This window comes from Diadema antillarum, unplaced genomic scaffold (genome assembly GCF_040938485.1).
Source record: "Diadema antillarum isolate AM-2024a unplaced genomic scaffold, OU_Dant_1.0 seq00000439_RagTag, whole genome shotgun sequence".
Classification (NCBI taxonomy): Eukaryota; Metazoa; Echinodermata; class Echinoidea; order Diadematoida; family Diadematidae; genus Diadema; species Diadema antillarum.
The window spans coordinates 151,035-175,859 of NW_027271415.1; the positions used below are offsets into that span (position 1 = coordinate 151,035).

Consider the following 24,825-nt stretch of genomic DNA (forward strand, 5'->3'; position numbering starts at 1 on the left):
CAATTATAGATTTATTGATAGAAAAATACTTCATTTGTTTTTCTACAATGTAATAAATACAATGTACAACACATTTGCAATAATTCAGAAAACGCATCTGAATTTCAACAACAACCAGAATGAATATTTCACAATTTTAGAGCAGAAGCACAAGCATGGTATGGAAACTTTCGTGTAGAATATGCCTTTCAGTCCTCCTATGTTAATGCCATGGACATTTCTTACCAGTCCACAACTAGTAAACTATGAAAATACAAGTAGTTCAAATGTATGAACTGGCTAAGCGCTAGGCAGACTAGTCAGAACATTGTTATGAGGGTAGCAAATCAGCTACTAGCCTCAAAACACTGCAGTTAGCAGCACTAGAAAGTGTTTAGGCATTGGGCAGGTATCTAAGCCTGACGCAAGGCTGTCATCGACTCTAGGACCAATATTGCACATCCTGGAATGTACCATGGTGTATTCATGACTCCCTCTGCTAATACTGTAAAACCAGAAACATTTGCAGCATGAAACTTTCTAGTTGGTGCCTATGGTCTCTTTCGTGGCATGAAACTTTGACGAATTGCCGACCACGATTATGCACAGCATTATACTGCCATTCAAAGCATTATTGTGCAGACAAAAAAACTTTCGAGTGCATTTCACTTTTGCGAATCACGGCTCCTCCAAAAATATGTGAAACTTTCATGCATGCATAAATTTCTGATTTTACAGTAATCATTTATGGTGCCTGAATGAGTCCACAATTTGACGGCCTGTTAATCCAATCGTAATAGACTGATGAAGTCAATACTATGTCATCTGTCTTCATCATCATCTTTGTATGCATAGTTTCGGACCCTGCGCTTGGCAGGACGAAGGTTCGGCTGGAGCCGCCCGGCAGCTTTCGCCGAGAGCTGCTGCTTCTGGCTGGGTCTTGACCCCCTGTCCTGAAACCTTGTGCCTGTCCCTGCAACTGCTAGGCCTGATGTGGAATGTGCTTGTGAGTCATGGCTGGATGGAATGGTAGGGTGGGGTTCCTCCGGGATAGGCGACTGATCTATTAGAATCATGACCAAACACGTAGCATGGTAAAGTCTTTGACAGTATGGTTAAAAGACGCAGTTATTACCATCCACTGATTTTGTGTCTTTGAGGTTGGAAAGACATTACACAGGGTTTGACAATAGCTGTGGTCCAGTGCCACTGAAAATTGATGTGGGGCCATCATATTTCCAAAATGGCTAACTTTTGGTGGCCCAATTGGGCACTTAACATTCAAAATGGATTGTAATGTTTCCATTCATTTCAGACCACTACATTTCTTTTTTAGGCCACCAATACATCAGACTTACAGTTTCTAATACAGATGACAGTTAGTGTTGAGCCTTCCATTACATTAAAGTTCATAGTTGGATATTTGATCTATGAAAGTTTGAACATACAGAGACGCAATGATAGAACTAGGTGAGTAGGTGAGAACACCTTTAACAAACTTGAGGGCATGAAAGACCAGTGTTGAGGACATTGCTAACTTGAAGCCTGCCTAGTCAAGTACTTAGAATTCAGCACTCTATGTGAGAGGTACATAGCAAATGTGATCTGCCAAACCTGGTTTGCGCATCGGTGACGGAGACCGGAAGAAGGCGGGGCTTGCACCGTCATCCAGGAGACGCCAAACATCTTGCATTGACTCCTCCCCTAGAGATGACATCACCAGTGGAGTTCGCCTCTGATTGGCTGAGGAATCACTGCTGGGGGCATCACCTTCTGAGCTCTGTGAATGCCTCAAAGTCCGGGCTTGATTTGAGCCTTTAAAGAAATATAAATTAGTGAAAAGAAATTCTTTCTGACTTACGGTGCATTTCATTAAAGTTTGGAATTTTTATTGGTTTTGTCTGTTTGTGTTATTAGTAGGACATCTCAACAGGAGTTTCAAGAAAACAATGGATAACTAGAAATATCACTTAAGGTGATTAATACCCCCGCCCCGTGACGACAGTCTTACCCAAGGAATGATCTTTCCTTGATCTTCTGCCATTTAAATGCCGTTACCATGGCAACGCAGCTTCCGACACGTCCGAAAAATATGTCTTGCACATCTTCCCACCAAGACTATTGTGTGTGCCACATTTCATAAGCTTTTGTCAAAAACTGAGGAAGTAGTTCAATCCACAAGATCTTTCCTTGATCTTCCGCCATTAATATGCCGTTCCCATGGCAACGCAGCTTCCGACACATCCAAAAAATATGTCTTGCACATCTTCCCACCAAGACCAATGTGTGTGCCACATTTCATGAGCTTCAGTCGAATACAGAGGAAGTAGTTCAATCCGCAAGATCTTTCCTTGATCTTCTGCCATTTATATGCCGTTACCATGGCAACGCAGCTTTCGACACGTCCGAAAAATATGTCTTCCACATCTTCCCACCAAGATCAAGGTGTGTGCCACATTTCATAAGCTTTGGTCAAAAAACTGAGGAAGTAGTTAAATCCGCAAGATCTTTCCTTGATCTTCTGCCATTAATATGCCGTTACCATGGCAACGTACTTTCGGGTACTGTCAAAAAATGCGTCTTGCACATCTACAACCAAAGGCACACATCTGTACCAAGTTTCATGGAAATTGGGCAAAAACTGAGGAAGTAGTTTGCAACACAACATTTTCCATCATTTTGGCTCATAATATGTGAGCTGTTACCATGGCAACATACTTTTTGTCACTGTCAAGAAATGTGTCATGCTGACCTATATCCTAAGACAAACATTCAATATGAATTCCATGAGAATTGGAAGAACACTGATGAAGCAGTTTTGCCATGAAGCATTTTGCCCTATATTTTACCAATAACATGCCGTTACCATGGCAACGCACTTTTTGCCACTGCGGAAATATGTGTCTTGCACATTAACATATTCAGATGAACATCTGTACCTAATTTCATAAAAATTGATCAAAAGCTGTGGGAGGAGTTCGCGACGCAAGATTTGTACCCATTTTTGCCCATAATATGCCGTTACCATGGCAACGTACTTTTGGGTACTGTCAAAAAATACGTCTTGCACATCTACAACCCAAGGCACACATCTGTGCCAAGTTTTATGGGAATCGGTTGAAAACTGAGGAAGTAGTTCGCGACGCAAGATTTGCAACGGACCGACCGCCCGACCGACCGCCCGACCGCCCGACCGTCCACTGATTCCTATATACCCCCTTCAAACTTCGTTTGGCGGGGGTATAATGAAACAAACATTTAGTCTACTGGCTTGACTTGGCTTGAAGGTACACATCATATGTATGCCATGTAGAGACTTTCATTGTATGATAGAAATACAAAATTATGGAGAATAAACTCAATAAATATGAGACGGAGGAGAAAAAATATGAACACTGGCTATTCAGTTAACATAAAATTTAGTTTTTGTCAAGCTTTGTCACAACGAACCTATATGATGAGTTACAAAATCAATTAAAATCTTAACATTTCAATGTGTATCAACAACAATCTTATTTATGACACAATACAGAGTATTTTATTCTTGTTAGTTTTGTTTTTTGATATGTGAATGAAGCAAGGAGTAATAAGCACTTTGCTATCTGAATTAAATATGGCGAGGGAATGGTAGAAATATGAGTCAGTGTATTGTAGCGTGGAAAACAATGCTGTTGAAAGCCTATGGTGACAGCACCACTGGTTCTGAACAGACAACATTAGGGATGAAGAGATTGACGGAATGCACAATTGACTGACATTCTGAGAACTGCAACGGCACTAATTTACCTTGTACTGGGTAGAGTGATCGGAATTCTTGGTTCGCCTCCCCTCCAGGGAGCCCTTCATGGTCCCTGTGGGTCTGTTCTGGGGATGAGTTTGACGACGAACTCAGCTGCACTTGCACCACGTCGACGTCCCCCTGGTCCTGCCCCAACCTCTGGTGGGCAAACTGCAGCTCCTGATGAATGCAGAAATAGAATAAAATAAAATAAAACCAGGATTAAATCCAATCAAATAACAAGAAAACCACATCTGACTGAATCAATTAGAAAACAAAATAATGTAGGGAAAAAAACTTCTTTTGTTGCTTACATGACCGTTGTCATTTAAAACTTACAGTGCTTTACTTAAAATGAGCCCTGAAAAAATCATGGGCCAGGTATAGAAAAGCAATAGACAATAAACAAATTGGCTGAAAAAAAAACTAGATATATCGCTATGGCTACTGATATGCCTCCGCCATAATGCATGGTTCTACTAATAGGTCTATAGTACAATGTCTTGACAATGTGTGATGACAGTTTCACACAATTGGCAAAATATTAAAATGACAGGTTTGACACAAATGAGCTGAATGTTCACTTTCCTAGAACTAGGTTCAATTGGATGAATGATTAAAATGTCAGAGTGCAGGTATTTGGGGAACTGATGATTTTTACTTGACTTTTGACCCTTTTATAAGTTTATGCATTGAGTAATTTTCAAGGTATTGAGAAAAAGTATAATTTCAGTATCAAATGGGAAAATAGCATTATCTAAACCTGGCCTTTGACCTTTGACCTCACAGTTCCAAAGAGAATCACTGTTAGGTTGAACATGCATAAATATGTAAGTTTCAAGATGATACCTTGAGTTACTTTAGAGATATGGAGGAAAAAGTGCAATTTAGCACTTTCACTTGACCTTTGACCTTTTGGCAAGAAACTTCCCCAAAAATATATATTGGGTAATACATGCCATACATCAAGTTAAAAAAAAACCACCTTAGGCATATTGCATTTTAAGGAAAGTAGTGATATTTTGAAGAGTTGACCTTGACCTTTGACCCCCTGACCTTTGACCCATGACCCCCAACTTCCCTAGATAATCACTGCCCATCGGTACAAGCATATATACTAAGTTCCATGAAGATACCTTGAACCATTTGCGAGATATGGAGAAAAACATGAAAAATTTCAATTTTTTTTTTCACAAAATAACCTGTGACCTTTGACCTTTGACCCTGTGACCCTAAAATCCACACAAAGTATTATCCCCCAAGGATATACCCTCATACCAAGTTTGATGTAAAACCACCACACGGTTCTTGAGATATCGACAAAAACAAAACGGGACGGACGGACGTACGGACGTACGGACGGACGGACGGACGGACGGACGACCCGAAAACATAATGCCTCCGGCCACTTCGTTGCGGAGGCATAAAAATGGGTCAAGGAAGGTCTGCTGGATGTACACAGAACTGAATGGTATGCCCCTGTTAACCCATTGAGGACGAGTCCAGGGTATACTCAGGTAAGTGTCTAAGGGAAATGCGCATTGTAGCAAAATCAGCTCATCCTCAACAGGTTGAAAATATGTTGCAAATAAATGAATGTCTATTTTTAAAACACAAGATTAGAGAAAAAACAATCTGGGACAATTAATCACTTTAAATACACCCTTTCATATTTCTCACATATATCCCAGAACTTATCCTAAAGAAGCAAAAGTCTTTACCTGTTTGGTGAGGGCATATTGCAACTTTTCTAGGTGATCTAGCCTTGCCGTTACATCTCTGGTCAGTTTTCCTGCGGTGGTGGTGCCCTCTCCACTGCCCCTCTGGCCCTGCCCACGTGGGGATGGATCTTTGACGGGGACCGGAGGAGGATGGGGTTGGTGCAGGGCCAGCTCCGCCCTCAGCCGGTTCCCCATCTCGATCAGCTTCTGGCGCTCCTTGGCCAGCCGACCGATGTGCCTGGCCGCCGTCTTCAGTTTCATGCAAAGCTGGAGTGTATTTGCGAGACAGAGATAACGTGATTGATACATTCACTAAGCATTCACATTTCAGGTATTTACAGATCTGTCATTCTTACCACATTAACATTCCTAGCCATAGTAAATGAAGGAAATGAGCTGCTCAACACAGTCAGGGTCACATTTGTAATGCAGATGAAAGGAAACGTATATATCATGAGTCATTCTAGTCACAATCTTTTTTATAACTTTATATTTATGGAGTTGAATAGTGTGCCTCATATTTCGAGTGCGAAATCTTGTTCCACTGCACGAGTAAAGACCATACACTATAATGTTTTATACAACACCTCAGACCTCAACAGATATGGTCCACACAGATTCTTGATTTGAGCACAGAAATGGTACTATTTTTTGTGAAAGGCAAATGGGTAGCACAGTCACAGTCAGTCCAAGTAGTCGTATGTAGTGTAGGTACGCGTACGATACGCAAAACCAATCGGTTGAAGTTATTTACAGTAAAGTGAGTGACAAAATGCGTGCTCGTAAGCACACTCAACTGCTGAGTGCGCAGCGCCATGCAATGGAACGAAATTTGAGTTTAACACAGGAGTCAATGGAAATTGGTGACATCAGCTGTGCGATATCCATTTTTGCTCAAACAAGATTGCACGGCTGACAGCAACAACATACAATGGTACTTTTAACTGCATGTCATGTGATGGGCAATCGACCAATCGGATAGCTACATTTTTTTTATGTGTTGTATACTACGGAATGTCAGGAGGGATGTGTCATTGGCTCACCTCACTGTGATCCTCTTGATCCCCTTTCAGGGGTTTGACTCTGGACAGCTGGGCCCGCAGGTTGTGCACCTCCCTCTGGAGCTGTGCTATCAAGGTATTCTAAGAGTGATGAACAGATCAGACAGTGGACAACCAAGCTAGACACATCCATCATCAAAATGATGAACATAGTAGCAACATCAAAAGGCCAGCATGGATGATATGTCATAGTTGTGTAGAAATTTGTATGGTGTAAATGGTAACAGCAAAACCAAACAAACTTGCGTAAACAAACAAAAAACAACAAACAATCATCACCTGCTTGGCAGAAGGGCCCTAACATGAAATTTCACCCCAACATCAAATATTTGTTCATGACTTAATTTGACAGAGTTTTGATAGCTCTTTTATATGATGAGATCATCATTATTTTTATTCTTTTTTTCTTTTTTTTTTGGTGATTTTTTGATCCCGTAAGCCTATGGCCCTTCTGCTGGACAGGCTACGATTGTCTTCTATGCCTCTGAAATCAACTTATCTGAAGAAAGCTTACACAGTATCTCTTGTCATATTACGTTAAAATTTGACCAAACATGGCCTATGACAATAATGCACCACAAGGTGCAGTGCATATGCTGCATCAAGTACATGTACTGGCACTCTCTTTTCAGTATGCACTTTGATACATGTAGAACCAGCCATTAGGAAAACCCCTCCCAAAGCCTGAAGACAGTGCATACCTGTGTGCCGTGAGAGCTGCCTGCAGGTCCACGACCAGCCAGATCTACCTTCAGTTGAGACACCTGTAGTGAAAAGAAACACAATTACAACCATTAACGTCTTCATGACCACTTGATCATCTCAAAACTATGTGATGCATACAAACGGGCTGGCATTCACAAAGGTAATTTAAATCTAGATTTAAACTATGAACTTGATTTCATCTACCTTTGTTAATTTGGGCTATATTGCCATTTGTCTCATTGACATTTTCCCTCAATACATTGCACCTTTTTAATAAATGCTTCTTGAGTTAGTTGGAATATAACAACAAAATAACACTATCCTGTAATACAATAAGGAATTCAGTTTATAGACAAATGTCAGATTTAATTGTATATAATCCACAACACTACATGTAGAAGTGAATGTTGAAACTTTATTTTATGAAATAAGAGCCATAAATGTTGATTTAAAAAAAAAAAGAGAGAGAGAGAGAGCCATTTTTCGGTGCTATTTTAGGATGCAGGTGCGCAGCAAGTCTAATAGGCAGCAACCCCCAAGTGCCAGGGTGCAGCCATCATGGATGAATTTAGCACCGCTCACCTGTTTCCCCAGTGCGGTTGCCTCCAGGTTGGTCTGCAGGGTTCCCATGTGGTACTCGTCAGCCTCTCTCCTGGCCTCAGCCAGCTGCAGCTCTAGCTGACCGGTCCGCTGGGCTAGGCTGGAGGCCTCAGTGGCGTGGCGTCTGGCCTGGATGGACAGCTCATACCGCAGCTGGTCTATCTCCATCTGTTTCTCTGAGGGCTAAATTCGAGAGAAAAGAGTTTGTCAGTTGTTGTTTTCAAGATTTGATTTTGTTTTCCTTTATATCTTTTGTCCTTTCAACTTTTCTAGTTTTTGTGTTTTGTTGATGTAATTATCTTTAGGTGAAAATCTCCGGATCAGATTAACAGTCTACTGTATACACTGTATTTTTGTGAATTTCATGAATTTAAAAACATGCAAAAATATCAACTCTGATCACGACATGAATGTGACGTACAGGCATACATTTCAGCGTTCCGCGTTTTTACAACTGCGAATTCAACCACTCGCAAAATTGTTGTGAAGTCCCCATTCGTGAAAAATTAGACTTGCTAAATATATGCCGTATACAGTATGTTCACACCCCACGTGCAGAAATAACTGCCTCCATTTGGTGCTTGATCCTATGTTTTATGTAATGATCATGTATTCTTCATGTTTTTATCAGATGTGGGAATACAATGAAATGAAAGATATTGAATGAATCAAACATAGAGCAGAAAGTACCAAAATAAAGTATGCATCACAAAATATCATCCCTGCTTCCTTGACACCTTTGTCATACTTGGAATTATGCATGCCTTGGGGACTTTTCTTCAGCTTTAACAGTTGATTATCTGAAAACATTGAGATCATCATTGAAGAAAAACTGATGTCTATGTCTGTTAACCCTATATCAAATGGGGGGGGGGGTCAAATTGACCCCTCCCTCGACATTTCGCGCCACGATTTCGTAACGCGCAAAGATTTTGCCGCGTCGTGTCACGACTTTTTTCATTGAAGTCTTCCGCATATTTTGAGACCAAATTTACAACGTCTGGGTACACTGTTCTGAAGTTACGTAATGTTTTGCATATGCATGTTAACCCCAAAACAGCTCAAATTCATGATATCGTGTGCAAATCCAATGCAAATTGTGGGGGTTTTTTTTGTTAAATTGATATAAATTAGATTATTTCAACTTTTAATCATAGGAATTAATCAATTCTAAGCTTGAAAAAGTCCCTGCAACAAATTTTGGTAAAAAAACAACAGAAAACAAAAGGTCGAAAAAACAATAAAATACATAAGAAATTAACAACACAATAAAAAACAAAAGAAATTGATGTTGATTGTGCTATTTTTTTACAAGAAAATTGTTTGATGTGTCTTGAGGAATTCTGACACAAAACTTTAGCAATCCTTCAGCCTTTTTAATGGAGTTACAGGTGAAACTATGATTTCATGCATAAATTTGCTTAATTAATTTACTAAAAATATAAAGTTGATATTTTTCTATTGTATGACCATGTAATCTTGGAGATGACATCCGGCTCTATGTTCAGGCAAATTTTGCGGCGATCGCGCGATCGGCCGCCGGGATCTGAAGGGGGGTCAAATTGACCCCCCCCCCCCTCCAGTAAAAACTTGGTCTCAAATAGCCCAGTTAAAATAGGGTTAAGCAATAATCAATGACTGTATGACCTGATCCCATGTCACACAGAAACTTTATGGATAAACTACGATTACACACAGAACACAACAAAAACAAAAAGAAATAATCAGACAAGCAAACAACACACAAACTAATCAATTCAGGTGATGCTTTCATCATATTCGTGGATGCCTATCTTGCAGTTTGTATTTGCAGCTTTTGCAACAAAGTTTCTCCTGGAAACCAGGAAGGCATAAATACGATGAAAGGCCCATTGGGATGACTTTTTTCTGGTTCAAACTGGTTCAAACTGGTTCAAACTGGTTCAAACCAAACTATCCTGTTTATGCTCTTCCTTCATTTCGATCTCAATGTGTTACAAAAACTTGTAAAATCCCCTCTCACCTGATGCTGCTTCTGATTCAATTCAACTTCTAGGTGAGCCAGTCTAGCCTGGCACTTCCTCAGCTCAGCAGCACTGGTCACCTTGTCCGCCCGAAGGGCTCCTAGAGTATCGACAAGTCACGAAGCAATTAAAGACCATGCCATGCATTTGATGAACTGAACAGTCAGAGTTCAATATTCCTTTACCAATAGCTCATGTCGAGCACATCTACTGCACTGAACCTGTACAAAAATAAATTGTTTCTCCATGATCATGAATGTGCAGGCTTAAATTTTGTGTGTTCCTTTTGCAACACTGAAAATTTGATGCCTTTCGTAAGCTGGTAATACTGTAGAAGTGGGTAATTGTAATTTGGACATTTCCTCAGAATAATAAAACTGGAAACTTCTTTTTGATGGAGGGGGAAACAATACTACAGATTTCCAGTGAATCTATAAGTACCCCGAAAACATTCCTCTTCGTACAAAAGGGGCGCATATTCTCAAGTGATATAGGTTTTAGTCGTTCCCTTTCTTTAAACTCTGAGGTTTATTTCAGTCATTAAAGATTTCATACATGGTGTTGGAAGACATTATTTTTCAACCATGAAAAATTTTGTGACATTTGTGAAAGGGCTATGCAACCTTCAAATATAATTTGTTGTGTTGCCTTTTTTTTCATACAGAAAATCAAAGTTTTTGATATGAATACATACGTATACCCTGGTAAACAAGGAAACAAAAGTCAATTCACCAATTGTATCATTGAGTGACTGTATGTGGTTCTTGATGGCATCATTCTCACTCAGGTTTACGGCAGTCCCTCCATAGCGAGTGGCTGTCCACACCCCTCCATCTTGCATGGATTGAGCCAGTGTGGCTAGCCTCTCTTCCAGTCTCCTTTTCTCCACCTTCAGCTCCCTGCACTCTTTTTCCAAAGACTTCACATATTCTGCCAAGTATGGAAAAATAGTGAGGAATGTACACAGTACATGATTATTAAAGTAATATCATTAACAAGAACTTTGGGTTAACATGTTGAGGATGGGCTGATTTTGCTACAACGCGCATTTCCCATAGACATCTGCCCGACTGTACTCAGAACTTCTCTTCAACGAATTAACAAACAGGCAAGTCATTACTTAGAGACTGCATACCAGAAATTGGTTTCTACACCTCTTTGAGTTCAGAGAGAGAAGATTGCATTTTTTTCATCCACCTTGCCTTCCATAGATTTCACATATTCTGTCAGAAAAAAAAGAAAAAGAATGCACACAGTACATGATCAAGTTAAATCATTAACACCCATTTCCAGTAAATGAACAAACAAAGTTTTCATTTTTCTTTGGTCTCAGAGAGAGAGAGAAGACTAAATTTTTTTTCTCCACCATACCTTCTGTAAAAGGTAGCTTGTCCTTGTCTGAAAGATGATCTCCAGGTTGGCCCTCTGACCCCCTGGGCCCCTCCCCTTCTTTTCTCTCCCTTGTAGTCACACTGTCGGGCTGGCCAGCAAGCTCGTCCATCTCCCGCTTCATGTCGCGGATGACCGCGATAAGGGACTCATTCTGGGCCTGCAGGGCCTGGATCTGATCTGACGCCAATGCTGGATCTTCGGGGCCTGTGTCCCTACTCTGAATGGAAATAATGGTGGCAGCAGGAAAATGAAAATATGACCTCACCATCAAACAGACAATGACACAGAAAAATACACACAGGTATCATCCCTGTGCTGAATGAAGATAATTGCTATATGGAAGAAATATTGTCACACAATCAAGTATATGATGACAGAGAAATATATTCTAAAGTAAAATATTAATATCAGGATAAAAATATTTCCACAAAAATCAAATAGACATGGACAAAGAATACACATGAATGTCTCCTCATCGATTGAGAACCTGCCGGTGTCAATTCTGCAGATGTTGTAGAATGGGCATCAATGCCCTTCTGGATCTAAAGACATGGAAGTGTCCTCAAAGGATGTAAATGATGTAACCCAAACTGAGTCACTTCATCTCAAATGGATCTTGCAATGAGTACTCATACTCTTTGTTCAATAATGTTTCCATTGAATGTAGTCAGTTTGGGGAGTTAATATTATGGAGTAAACATCCAATACGTGTGTTTACCCTTCTTAACAATCTGCAAGCTAAAACTACCAAAGTATGCGCCCTCTGAATAAAAAATCTGGCTTTTGTTATTTTTTTTTAAAGTATGGCTCAATGCGGCAGCCTAATGCTCCTACAGTGTCAACAAACTTTTGCAGTTGAGAGGCAGAAGGACTTACAATCATCTATTTTCCCCCTTTTTGAGGAAACATTGGGGAGTTGTATAGCCAGACTCCATTATAACTTGCATGTAGCTCATCCTGAGCACATCTACTGTAAAGATCCCATCATGCCCTTCTTCCCCACAAACAATACTGTATAAGCTGTTATTTTCATGTACAGATATATTTGCGAACGAGGAGGTCTGGAACATTTTCACGAATTGAAATCAAGGCTATCATAGGTGTACTATTAGCCTAGTGCATGGCGACATTTTTGCATGTTGTTAAATTTGCGGTCCAACAGTAATTCGCGAAATTCATGAAAATTAAACCCTTGCAAAAATAAAAGCTTATACAGTAACATGATGAATGATCTGAGCAAGGTATGTGTCAATATGATTATTCCAATATGTTAAATGTCAGTAACTTAATACAGGGTTGATGGAATGTGTGGTTTGGTTTGTTTGTTTGTTTGTTTGTTTGTTGTTGTTGTTTTTTGTTTTTTGGTTGTTTTTTTTTTTTGGGGGGGGGGGGGGGGGGGGTACTGGACTAACTGGTATGATGTCCCGGTCAATCTGCAGCTTGTGTTTCCTGAGAGTGGCCACTGCCTGGTCTCTGTCTCGGGCCAGGACTCGGTTCAGGTCGTCGCGCTGCTGCAGCTCTCTCTCCAGCTCCTTGTTCAGTGCCACAGCCTGCAGTTGGGCAGAATGTGTATGGGGATAATGGGGTTAAAGATAGAAGACCTAGCTCAACACATTACCATGATCCGGGGAAAGACACACATGACTTAACACACATTGTCACAAAACAAAGCATGGAATTTAGGTGATCTGAGTACAAACCATCTGGATGTATTAAATCAAGTGCACACACACCAGCTGGCTCAAATACCAATATCAAACTGTCTACACATAGAATCTAAAAGGAGAATATGATAGAAAGGATGCACCAATATATCCATTCTAACTTTGATTACAGCAATTCAGTGGAATGAGCAAAAAGTCACTGCCTTCCACATGAATATTCTAATGCTAACTAATATTCACAGGTAATGTTCAACTAATATTCACTGCTAGAATGTATATCAATATATCAATACATGAGCAACATTCAAACTTTGCTTATAAATGTAAAAGAATCAAGACACACAAGACAAATGTTTCATCACAATTAAGATTATAAAAAATTCCTGCCTCTAAAATATGAACATGGGACTGTAGAATTTGCCAACTTTGCCTAAATAGAGAAATGACATCCACCGGCTAAAACAGCTTGATAACTCCCTCTGCCCAAGACGCCTACGTCCGAGGCCGACTAAATTTCCTTACATCATCCCTTGACTTGGTGAGTCGGGCGATGAGGTCCTCTGACTTGGAGTACTGGTTCCTCTCCGCATCCTCGTACCTCCGCTGCCAGTCCAGCTCCAGCTGGGCCTTGGACCGCTCAAGGCTCTGCTCCTTCTCTGCCGCATGGACCAGTTCCTGCTTGTACCTGTGGTCAGAGGGGGTGAAGAGAAAAGAGAGACCTTGTTGGTGGAACACTGTGACACGTCATATACCAACTAAAACAAGGCAAAGTAGAAATTACGCGGTGCGTAATATATGTCCCCGCCGGAAGTAGCATTTAGTAGCAAAATGTACAATATAGGCAAAAAGATCAAGGTCAAAGGTCAAAGAAGTCAAAGGTCAAAATTCTATGTAGAGGTTTTGAAGCCCTCACCTAGTGCCATCACATAAAGCAAACGGAATCGAAATCGGGTTAGAAATGGCGAAGGAGTAGCATTTTGTAGCCAATGTACAATATAGGTAAAAAATCAAGGTCAAAGGTCAAAGAAGTCAACGGTCAAAATTCTGTGTAGAAGTTTTGAAGCCCTCACCTAGTGCCATCACATAAAGCAAACGGAATTGAAATCGGGTTACAAATGGCAAAGGAGTAGCATTTGGTAGCAAAATGTACAATACAGGTCAAAAATCAAGGTCAGAGGTCAAAGAAGTCAAAGGTCAAAATTCTGTGTAGAAGTTTTGAAGCCCTCATCTAGTGCCATAACATAAAGCAAACAGAATTGAAATCGGGTTACAAATGGCGAAGGAGTAGCATTTTGTAGCAAAATGTACAATATAGGTCAAAAATCAAGGTCAAAGGTCAAAGAAGTCAAAGGTCAAAATTCTGTGGAGAAGTTTTGAAGCCCTCACCTAGTGCCATCACATAAAGCAAACGGAATCGAAATCGGGTTAGAAATGGCGAAGGAGTAGCATTTTGTAGGCAATGTACAATATAGGTCAAAAATCAAGGTCAAAGGTCAAAGAAGTCAAAGGTCAAAATTCTGTGTAGAAGTTTTGAAGCCCTCCCCTAGTGCCATCATATAAAGCAAACGGAATCAAAATCGGGTTAGAAATGGCGGAGGAGTAGCATTTTGAAGCAAAATGTACAATATAGGTCAAAGGTCAAGGTCAAAGGTCACAACTGAAATTCTGTATAGAAGTTTCAAAGCTCCCATGTAGTGCTATCATATAAAGCAAACAGAATCAAAATCGGGTTAGAAATGGCGAAGGAGTAGCATTTTGAACACACACGGACGCACAGACGGACGCACAGACGGACGGACAGACAGACGGACACACACACGTACGGAGCCCGTTTCATAGTCCCCTGCTCGAACTCGTTCGGCGGGGACAAAAACAACAAATACACAAACAAAACCATGTCATTAGGATTCTTAACAAACAATCAAGATATTATGTGTTTCTTGGGGTTTTTTTAAAGATAAAATGATGTGTTAATAGAGGTGCCAAACTTTGACAATATAACACCTTCAAACTTTTTTATTTTAACAACATCCTATAAAAGATTACTGAGTTTACTGGAACCAAACCAAGAAACCACCTCACATCCAACTGGACCCCATGGAAGACCAACTTAACGTAGCTGAATATGGGCTATCCAGCCATCTTCTCAGATGGAAAATGAACAAATAAACAAATTTCAAGTATGTACCACATCCAGCTATGCTTCCAAAACATCTTTCAATTTCTTTTTTCAAGGTCAATCATTTTATATATTCATTCTAATTCTATTACATAGCTTAGTGGAAGACTAATAATGGACGTACTAGACTACTGCTAAACTGTCGAATCTGAAAATTTTGGTGACTAAAGTTATATGCATATGATGCATTAACAATCCCACAGTATTTTGTACACTGTTTAAGTTAATCCTCAAGGAAAACTATCATGATTCATGTTACCGGTACTTGAATATTATGTGGCAACAACCCCACAGTATTTTGTTACAATCTTGGCATTTATGAGAATAGATAAAGTGATTACACCAAAAGTAACAGCAAGACACAACGTTCAATCAGTCTGCACCTTTGGATGTCTTCTTTCCGAGACTCCAGCTCGGCCCTCAGCTTGCTCTCTTTACTCCTCAGAGATTCGATGACCAGATCTTTGGACACCATGTCCTTGGACATTCTGGCCAGCTGACCGTCAAACTGTCCCTTCAACTCTTTCAGTTCCTCTCGTAGTCTAAAGCGTAGGGTGCAATGAAGAGGTCCATTTTATTAGATATTTGCCTTACAGTCAAATGGCTTTTTTCTTTTCATAAGCAATTACAATTTCCCCCACACATTTAAATTATTTTGATATGTGTTATCAGCTTGATACAGTATAAATCAGACAGCATCTTCATTTTGGTTAAAAAACAAAACAAAACAAAACAAAACAAAACAAAACTAACACTTGCCACAGAGAATTCTTTGAATGTCTCAACCAGCAAGTATTTAGGTGAAAATGTTGTTCTGCACAATATTAATGTCACATCACAATCTTTTAGGTAAGCCTGATCACAAGACTAGTCTTAGTTTCACCCTTTTGTATTTTGAACAAATAATTCATGACCATGTTTATAATTAGACATGCAACCTTCATGTACTAAGGCACTTGGCTATATCTTGCCATAAGTTTTCATCATCATTCATTTAATTCCTCTAAACCCATTAAAGGACGAACTGATTTTGCTACAAAATGCATTTCCCACAGACACCTGCCCGAGTATACTTGCGATTAGTCTTCAATGGGTTAACTTGACCTAATTACAAGTCAGTCTGCCCACTCAGGTGTAACAATGTCTCAGTCCAACAGGAAGGTCATGATGACATAATAGGGATTAGGGGATTAGTTAATCTCTATTTGACAGCAGCTAGTGCCCAGAGCACTCCAGGAGATATGCCATTCCATGAATAGAGCACAGTCGATGATTTTTAAGTTCATTGCCAGTGCTAGTGCTAGTGCTATCTCAGCATTAGCATCAGCGATTACAAAACTGAACTTGAAATCAGTCGGTGTTGAGAGGTTGAACTATGTGCCACCCCTTTTTTCTTCATGCAATTACCGCCGACTTCATGGTGGTTTGATGCCAGCACCCAGTGGTTGGGATCAATAATTTTGATCGGTATCATTGCGTTAATCTGACCATTGGTGTTGGAGCTCACTTTAAAGCAGTTGTTTAGGCAACAGCACTAGCACTAGCACTAACTTAAAATCACCCAGTATAAAAGGGTTAATGCCACACCCTTAAACCATCTCACTTCTCCACCAGCATCTCCTTGTCCTTCAGTGCATCTTGATGTTCCCATTCAAGCCTCCTCCCTTCCACCTCCCTCGCCTCCAGGTCTCCTTCCAGCTGCCGGATCTCCTCCCGAAGCTTGCGCTCCGCCTCCGCCTGCGCCTCCTTCAGGGAGGCGACGGCTGCCTCCCTCTCCCTGGTGAGGCGATCAAGCTCCTGGTGTCTGCAGTGGTAGAATTTTTCTCCACCGCTTAAAATCTCACACCAGAATTTTTATGACACTCATATCATGCTTTTAGCTGCTTGTAATGGTATCCAGTCATAGATTCTACACAATGGTTTTGAATGAGTTTGGGGCTGCAAGTATTATACTCAATGTCAGCCTCTCGAGGAGTATATCTTGATCAGCTGACAATACAGTATTGATTACCGTAAATCACATTCACATAACTTCACCCTGCTGAATACCTACTTTAAACTCCTAAGTGAAATTCACATTCTGACTACCAGTAGTATGAGGTTCAATCATTTCAGAGCTGTTGCAGCATTCATACATTCACTGATTTTCCTTGAGGAAAAAAAAATATGAAGGAATGCTCTTATGTTTTTGATCTTAGTAACACACACACCTACTTCATGAAGTTTTAATGTTGAAATAGTGGTCTTGAAACTTTAAATGATAGTTGAACAGTATCTGATGAAAAAGATTGTTTGTACAATAAAAATGCTTTACATAAAATGCCTTTTACACCTAGGGAAGTGCTCCTTATAGACACAAAACAAAACAAAAAATTGGTAAATATTCGTGCATATCGATAACTAAATAATTGTTCTTGTCTTCGTTAAATATACTGGCTCTGCACTAACAAGCATATACCTCATTCACATTAGGACACAGCAAAATTGCTAGAACAGATTATCACTTTATCATTTATAGAGAGATAAAATGTTTACACAGGAATAAGATGATAGTAAGATGGATTTACAGATAATCAAATACTTACTTTCTTTGAAACTCCTCTCCAGCCCTCTCTACAGCTTGATGAGCGTGCTGCAGTTGGGACTCAAGCTCGGCAATTCTGTATTAAGAAGCAAAAAATCAGCCATCATTATTACTGTTAAGAAGGATAAAGGAACAGTTTGGTTGGAATGTTATCATATTGAAATGAAATTTAAAAAGAGTATCCAATACATAATCAGGGCTCGACACTAACGGTGGCCCGGTGGCCTGGGGCCACCAAAAATGAAAGTCGGGCCACCAAATTTCAAAAAAGGGCAAATTTGGTGGCCCGCCTCGGGCCATCAAAAATGTTTGAAAAGTATGTCAATAAATTTGTAACTTTTCGCGCCGGAAATTAGCAGTCAAATTTGTTTAAATGACGGATGAAAAGGACTGAATGTGTGCCTGAGAATGAGTGTCACGAGTTTGTTGAGGTTTATTTATGAGTAGATATGTCCGGCTTCCAATTCTTACTAAGATAAAACTTAAATATTTGACTCATTTAAAAAAAAAAGGACTTTTAATGTTTTTTATTGGGTTTTTTTTCGGGCCACCAAATTTTTCTCTCGGGCCACCAAAAATTTGAAATTGATGATTTTGGTGGCCCCATCGGGCCACCCCCAAAAAAAGTTAGTGTGGAGCCCTGACATAATGATATCATTATGATAATGAGAAACAGAGACACAGACAGAAAATCTTTATTGTAGCGTAAGAACAGCTGTTGTGGCTGAGAGAAGCTATTGGGGCTAAGCAGTTAAGACCACACAGATAAGATTACAGGCTACTATGCACGCATGAGGTTCAATTCCCCGCCCAGCAGTAATGCCCTTTGGCAAGGCACTTTGCCCTCTTTACCAAGTCTTTTGGAGGAGAACTAAAGCTGTCAGTCCTGTGTGTAGATGAGCTGTACCCTATGCAAGTAAAAGAACCAACTTCACTTCTCTCGTAAAGAGCGCTGCAAAATATCAGTGAAGTGGTCAAACACAAACATAAAAAAGGTTGATATCTTCATCTTCAGGACAGAAGGAGGCAGGTTACTCTTAAGTACAGAAATATGAATTCCAGATCAAATGGTAATGCCGCATTCACACCATGTTCCCAATGGTCACGGCAGTCATGTTTCAGGCCACCGTGGATGAAACGGGATGGACGTGAGACAACAAGGGGATCCAGGATGGGCAAACGTGACAGGCCATGATTGCCATGGATGCCTTGTTAGATTTCTAATTTGTCAAAAAATTTGCCACGGCAGTCCTGATGCTAACAAGAAACCTTGCAGGCAGTAATACAATGGGGCCAACGCAACAACTCATGACAGTACGTTATATGCTGTAACAAAACTTGGAGGTAGTCCGTACTGGGACGTGACAAAAAAATATTATGTAGTCTAGCCTGACACGATGCTGTGAGAACAGCATCTGATAGCTACATGTTCACCGAAGCGAGGACTGGAATGAACAAGACTGGAACATGAGGGGAAAAACAGGGAGAATATCTCATCTATCCACAGCGCCCTACGTCGCGGGTAAACGAGGCTGCCGTGGCAACCAGGAACATGGTGTAAAGGTAGCATGACACATTAGCCCCTGGAAAAGCTATGGCCAAGTGTCAAAGGGCATGTCAAAGGTCAAAGAACGAGAGCCCAAGTAACCTGGCATCCTTCATGCCACGCAGGTCTCCCAGCTCCCACTCCTTCTGTCTCAGTCTCTTCCGGAGGTCATCCAGGGTAGCGTCACTCTGGCTGAGCTGTGCCGTCGTCTCCTGGCTGGCCCCTCGCACCAGGTCCAGTTCCTTGCTCAGCAGTTTCACCTGCGATCATTCAGAATGGAGGAAATGTGCAATATCACCTTCGTAGTATACACCAAAATGAACATATTACCAATACGTGCCCTAAAAGGTCCCATAGTCATATTCTTGAGGTTGACTGAACTTAAAAAAAAAAAATCATGTTTAGAAACAGACAGAAGGGTAATCCTATTTAGGAGTGACTGAACTAAAACCATGAGCTTAGAGAAGTCAATGAACTTCTGGAAAATTCAAGGTGATTGTCCTTATCAAAATAGACTTGCTTTGCCATTTGTGGTAATGACATATTTCCATCCCATAGCAGGATCCCTACATTGCGTGTTGCGTCATAAAGCTACTCGTATCTCCAGTGCTGTAAATCATCTGGTGCTGGATGGCATTCCTACAAATTTCCATGGCAGTCAAATAAGGGTACTCCAAAACCCTTTGATCGTTTTGTGATGTAGACACATATAGAAAATACCTGCCTTGAAGACAACAGCAAACTTCTGATCTGCAATATGAATGCTATAACGATGCAGCCTCCAGGGTTGGACAATGGAAATAGCTATGTCTTGCATGTGCACAACACCAATTTTTGCCTAATTAGCGTCGTCTCAGCATTCATATCACAGATCTAAAGCTCGCTAATAAAAGATATAGCTGTAACCTTCTCTGCACCATTCTCTTCGCTGATTGAGTGATATTAGTGACAGAGTTAACTCATGGTGTCCATTGGTCATTACATACAATGCATCATGAACCATTTTTCATGACTACTCTATGAGCTGAAATTTTTACATGCAGATATTTTCACATATTGTTACTTGTTAGATATTTTTGAATGTTGTTAATTTCATAGTTGCAAGGGTCAAGTAATCGTTACTTCACCTTCATGAAATGAATAAGAATATCACACAAGCAACAGTACAAGTATTGAATGTCTTCACTCAGTGAAACAAGTAGTGTGTTCTGCATTTGAAGTTCTGTACTAGGGTGTTGGTATGTCCTACATACATTGCTGCGTATGGCCCACGCAGCATGTTGGACCCAGAATGGTTACTGCATAGTCCACTGATGGCATGGCTTGATTTCTTTTCTATAGAAATGATACTATTTTCACACGTTCTTGTTTTTGTGCATTTTAATATGTGCACATCATTTTCACAGTTCAAAGGCGATTTGCAAAATTGCCAAGATAAAACCACTACAAGAATTTCAGCTCATCCATACCTTCATCTCATGAGCAAGGACAGTGGAACTGAGTTCATCAATCTTGCTCCTGTACTCTTTCTCCCGTCTCTGGGATGCGTCGTCGAATCCCGCCACCATCTCCCTCCTCTGAATCTCCAGTTCCTCCTCCACCTCCTGGATCCGCCACTGGGTGTCTCTGCGGAAGGCCTCCAGCTCGGACCTCTCCTCCCTCAGCTCTGCATCCTTGGCTCTGAAAAAATGAGCCGTGTAGGAATCAAACAGCAGTTAATACTTGCTTTCAACCATGTGAATGTGGCACCAGTATCCCAAAATATTTATCAGACATTCTGAGTAACATGGTCCCTACAAGATCAAAAAACTCATAGACTTTACAAGAGAACCATTACACTTCTATTTGTAAATGGGTAAATTGCATTATTTTTCAGCTCAAAGAAATACAATATTCTGTCACTTTTTTCATGTGTTAACAATGTTCTTAAAACTACAAAGCATGAACAGTTTGGGGCTCTTGCAATAATATGAGTCTTGTTACTTCCATGGTGAATGAAATCTAATATTTTTTGTTTCAGAAGATCTCTTACAAACCATGGTTAATGACAGATAATATGCCTACCGTGCAAGCTACTGTATCATGCCACAATTTTCTGGAAATTTGCATCAGTTTTTTTGAAGACAAATTACAGATACCTGCAAGGTGGTACATGTAGCTCTAAAATTTGAAATAAAACATACCAAATCACATGTGGGTATGTAAGAGGAGAATGTGAATTCACTGTCATTTCGGACTTAGAGCTATTCAGTTATCTTCAGGAAGTTTTGCACATTTCAAAACTTTTTTTTGAAGGAAGAGCAAAGATTGGACACAAAATTAAGATTTGCAGTTGACAAACCAGAAAACCAATATTTGAGGAAAATCAAGTCTAAAATTTGACAAAATTTACTCTCTTAAAAAATACCATGTAGAGACTTGCTTGTATTTTTTCTAGCTCTCCCCTCCCCCCTCTCTCTCTCTCTCTCTCTCTCTCTCTCTCTTTAAATTTAAAGGGCTTCAAAGGATCTAACTTCATTTACTTACGTGTTTTAATCTCATGGAAATGACCATTACCATAGCAAAGAAATAGAATTTTCCACTCTGGTCAGATTACTGATAGGCCAAAAATGAACATATAGCAGTGAGACAAGGACAAGTACCTATTTTAAATTAATGAAAGTTAGATACTAAAAAACAAAACAAAAACAAAAACAAAATAAAAATAAAAAGAGAAAGCTTACGCCTTGTACTGCTCCACCTCAGCCTGCTTCTCCCTGATCCTCTGCTGGTAGTGTCGCTGGAGGTCCTGGATGGAGCTCTCATCCTGGCGTCTACCGGTCTTCAGCTCATCAATGTGGATCCGGAGTTCACTGGCCTGGGCCTCCCTCTCCTGCAGCCTGGCCCGGTGCTGATCCAGAGTCAGCTCGAGTCTACAGGGAGTAAATGAGTGTTTTAAAATCATCTAAAACTGTCATATTTAAACACCTATGATCTTTAAAAAACAACCTCAATGATCCTTTCAACATTTTGAGCAGTGCCACAAGAAAAAGATATATAAAAGAAAAAGATGAGTTTCACAAATTCCAGAAACTGTCATAACCCCTCTTATTGGACTTCATTTTGAACAGTGTCACAGAAAAAGATACAGAGAAGTAGGATTCATGGCAACAAATATTTCTCTAGAAGATGACTCTGCCATCTGTTTACTTAATTTTTTAAATGCACTCACAATGTTTACCGAAACTAAACTGCATTACCAAAAGAAAGCGTGATTTGATGCTTTGTGTAATAAAATTTCAAAGAACTTGAAATATCTGTTTGAATTTGATGTAGAAGTACATTTATATTTCTGTGAAAGATGGATGTTAAAGACGCTAGAAGAGCTTGTTTGTTTGTTTGTTTTTTATTTGAATAGAACCATGAGCTAAGTATAACTAAAATACAAAATGGAAAAGAAGACGTCAAACAAGAATATATTACCCTGCAAAATGTTAAATATCCTGTACATGCCTAGCTGCTCTACAGGAATCTCGGTTGTGTTTTGTTTGTTTTTTTTTTTTTTCACCACCATGACATAAGCTTTATGAAACTTTGAATGTACCTGGATCAGTTATGCATGAAGAGCTGCCAAATCCTAAATACAAACCTCTCCAGCTCCTGATCTCTCTCAGCAAGGAGTTTCAGGTTGTACTTGAAATCTTCTTTCAGCACGTGGAACTTTTGTTGCTGCTCAGCGAGAATCTTGTCCTTTTCCTTGAGCATGACCTCAAGGCTCTTGGTGTGCATGTCTTGAAGCTGCCGCCATTCTTGCTCCTTCACAGCTGCCAGTTGGGCAAAGGAATTAGGGCTACCACTAGGCTTGCCTGATACTCCACTCTGCTTTTCTCCCTGATGCATTGTGCCCTTTAAAAAAAAGAAAAAAAAAAAGAACAAAAGAGAGAAAAAAAAGCTTGATTTGTCAAATCACAGGGTGTTCCACGAGGGGTTTCAGCATGTCGCTGCAACGTGCTCAAATTCTTGTGCAACATCCTCAAGAATTTGCATCAACCTCAAAAAAAAAAAATGTGTTCAAACATGGGCAAAACATATGCAAAACATAAGAAACATCAAGCTACCTGGTACTTGGATATTTGTGTGCAAAACATGAAAGCAGCACAAAGAGAGATATAAGCTGCGAAATATTGCTTACTATGTACTCATGATGAGCGCTTTGCGCACATACAATTTCTGCAATATTCTCAGATTCTGAGCGTGCAACATGCTCAAATTTCAAGTTGTGGACCACCCTGAAATCATCTGTTGATTTGACTACATAAGACTGCAGTGTCTTTAAAGAAAAATACAATACATACAGTACAAGTTATTCAACATTTACAAGTGCTAATGATAACACTGACAGATACTTTAAGCATTTCTAATAACATCATTGATTGTATTGATTGTATCTGTACATCTTAACCCGTTTAACACGCATTTCCCATAGACACCTGCCCAAGTACTGTAAAACATGATATATTCGCGGCACGAAATTTTCGCGAATTGGAGCCGACGGCCATTTTTGTGGCAAGAAATTTTCGCGAATTGGAGCCGACGGCCATTTTTGTGGCAAGAAATTTTCGCGAATTGCCACTTGCGTTCAATGCATACATGTATAGTGTAGATAAGAAATTTCGCGTGCATTTTGATTTCGCAAATCTTGGCGCTCGCGAAATTCGCGAAATTAAAATGCACGCGAACATTCCTCGTTTTACAGTATACTCGGGACTCGTCCTCAACGGGTTAATTGCAATTGTACCGGGCTGGGGCCGGGTGTGCTGTGGGATCATGTGGCCAAAAATGATCTTTGACGTGACCTCACTTTTTTATTTTTATTTTTTTCGAGGACATTTTAACACAAAAATCATGTGTTCAATTGACACAAATCAAATTGTAAAAGGTGGACTGATACAGTGAATTTGGTAGGGGCTAACATATGGAAGCCTTCCCCTTACTTGAATCATGCATCGAAGTTCCACACAAAGTGAATATCTTATTCTTGAATAGAATACACCTAGTGAATAGAGCTTTTTGTGAGTGGTGTTTTCTGCTGTAATTTACAAAAGATGACTTTAATGACAATACTTACTAGTTCTACATCTCCTAACAAAGCTCTTTTGATATGAAATCTGCCCACCATCATTAAATAAGTAAACGTGCTCTACCTAGCTCGGTCAGAGTTGTCTATCATGGATGGAAGCACTTACGTTTCAGTCCATGATACTCCAAGCAATATCTGCATTTGAACTGGGTCTGTCTCTGATTTAGTCCCATGCGTGTAATTTGATGTGCTTCTTTTAGAGTTGATCACGACACTGTGCTGCAACTTCGTTTCAACCTCAGAGAGACGTAGTTTAGAGGCCTACTGGGGATAAATTACAGTCATTCGGCATGGTACACATTGTCTTACAGAAATCTTGAGAGAAGAATTGACAAAATATACTTGTTCGTCAATCCCCAGGAGTCAATCACAGAATCATTTGAATCCACCGCTACTTCCGATGCTGCTTTCCGATGCGCACTCACAGAATGCCTTTTTGGGCCATGGAGAGTTGACCAAAGAGTCTGTGTAGTGTGCGTCCAGCTGCGCGAGCT

General features: G+C 40.1%; 1 protein-coding gene across 1 annotated transcript; it reads right to left on the reverse strand.

The window, feature by feature from the left end:
- Positions 1–800: 800 nt before the first annotated feature.
- On the reverse strand, positions 801–24,565 carry LOC139732595 (coiled-coil domain-containing protein 57-like). Its single transcript, XM_071643451.1, has 20 exons — positions 24,438–24,565; positions 22,841–23,097; positions 21,936–22,124; positions 20,682–20,892; positions 19,315–19,472; positions 17,668–17,742; positions 16,686–16,886; positions 15,466–15,624; positions 13,426–13,588; positions 12,652–12,789; positions 11,219–11,456; positions 10,580–10,777; positions 9,847–9,947; positions 7,827–8,027; positions 7,241–7,303; positions 6,522–6,620; positions 5,479–5,745; positions 3,766–3,937; positions 1,594–1,794; positions 801–1,042 (listed from the first exon to the last, which is right to left on the reverse strand). Exons 2-20 carry the CDS (start codon positions 23,089–23,091, stop codon positions 801–803), a joined length of 3,327 nt encoding a protein of 1,108 aa, XP_071499552.1. The 5' UTR covers positions 23,092–23,097; positions 24,438–24,565.
- Positions 24,566–24,825: the final 260 nt, after the last annotated feature.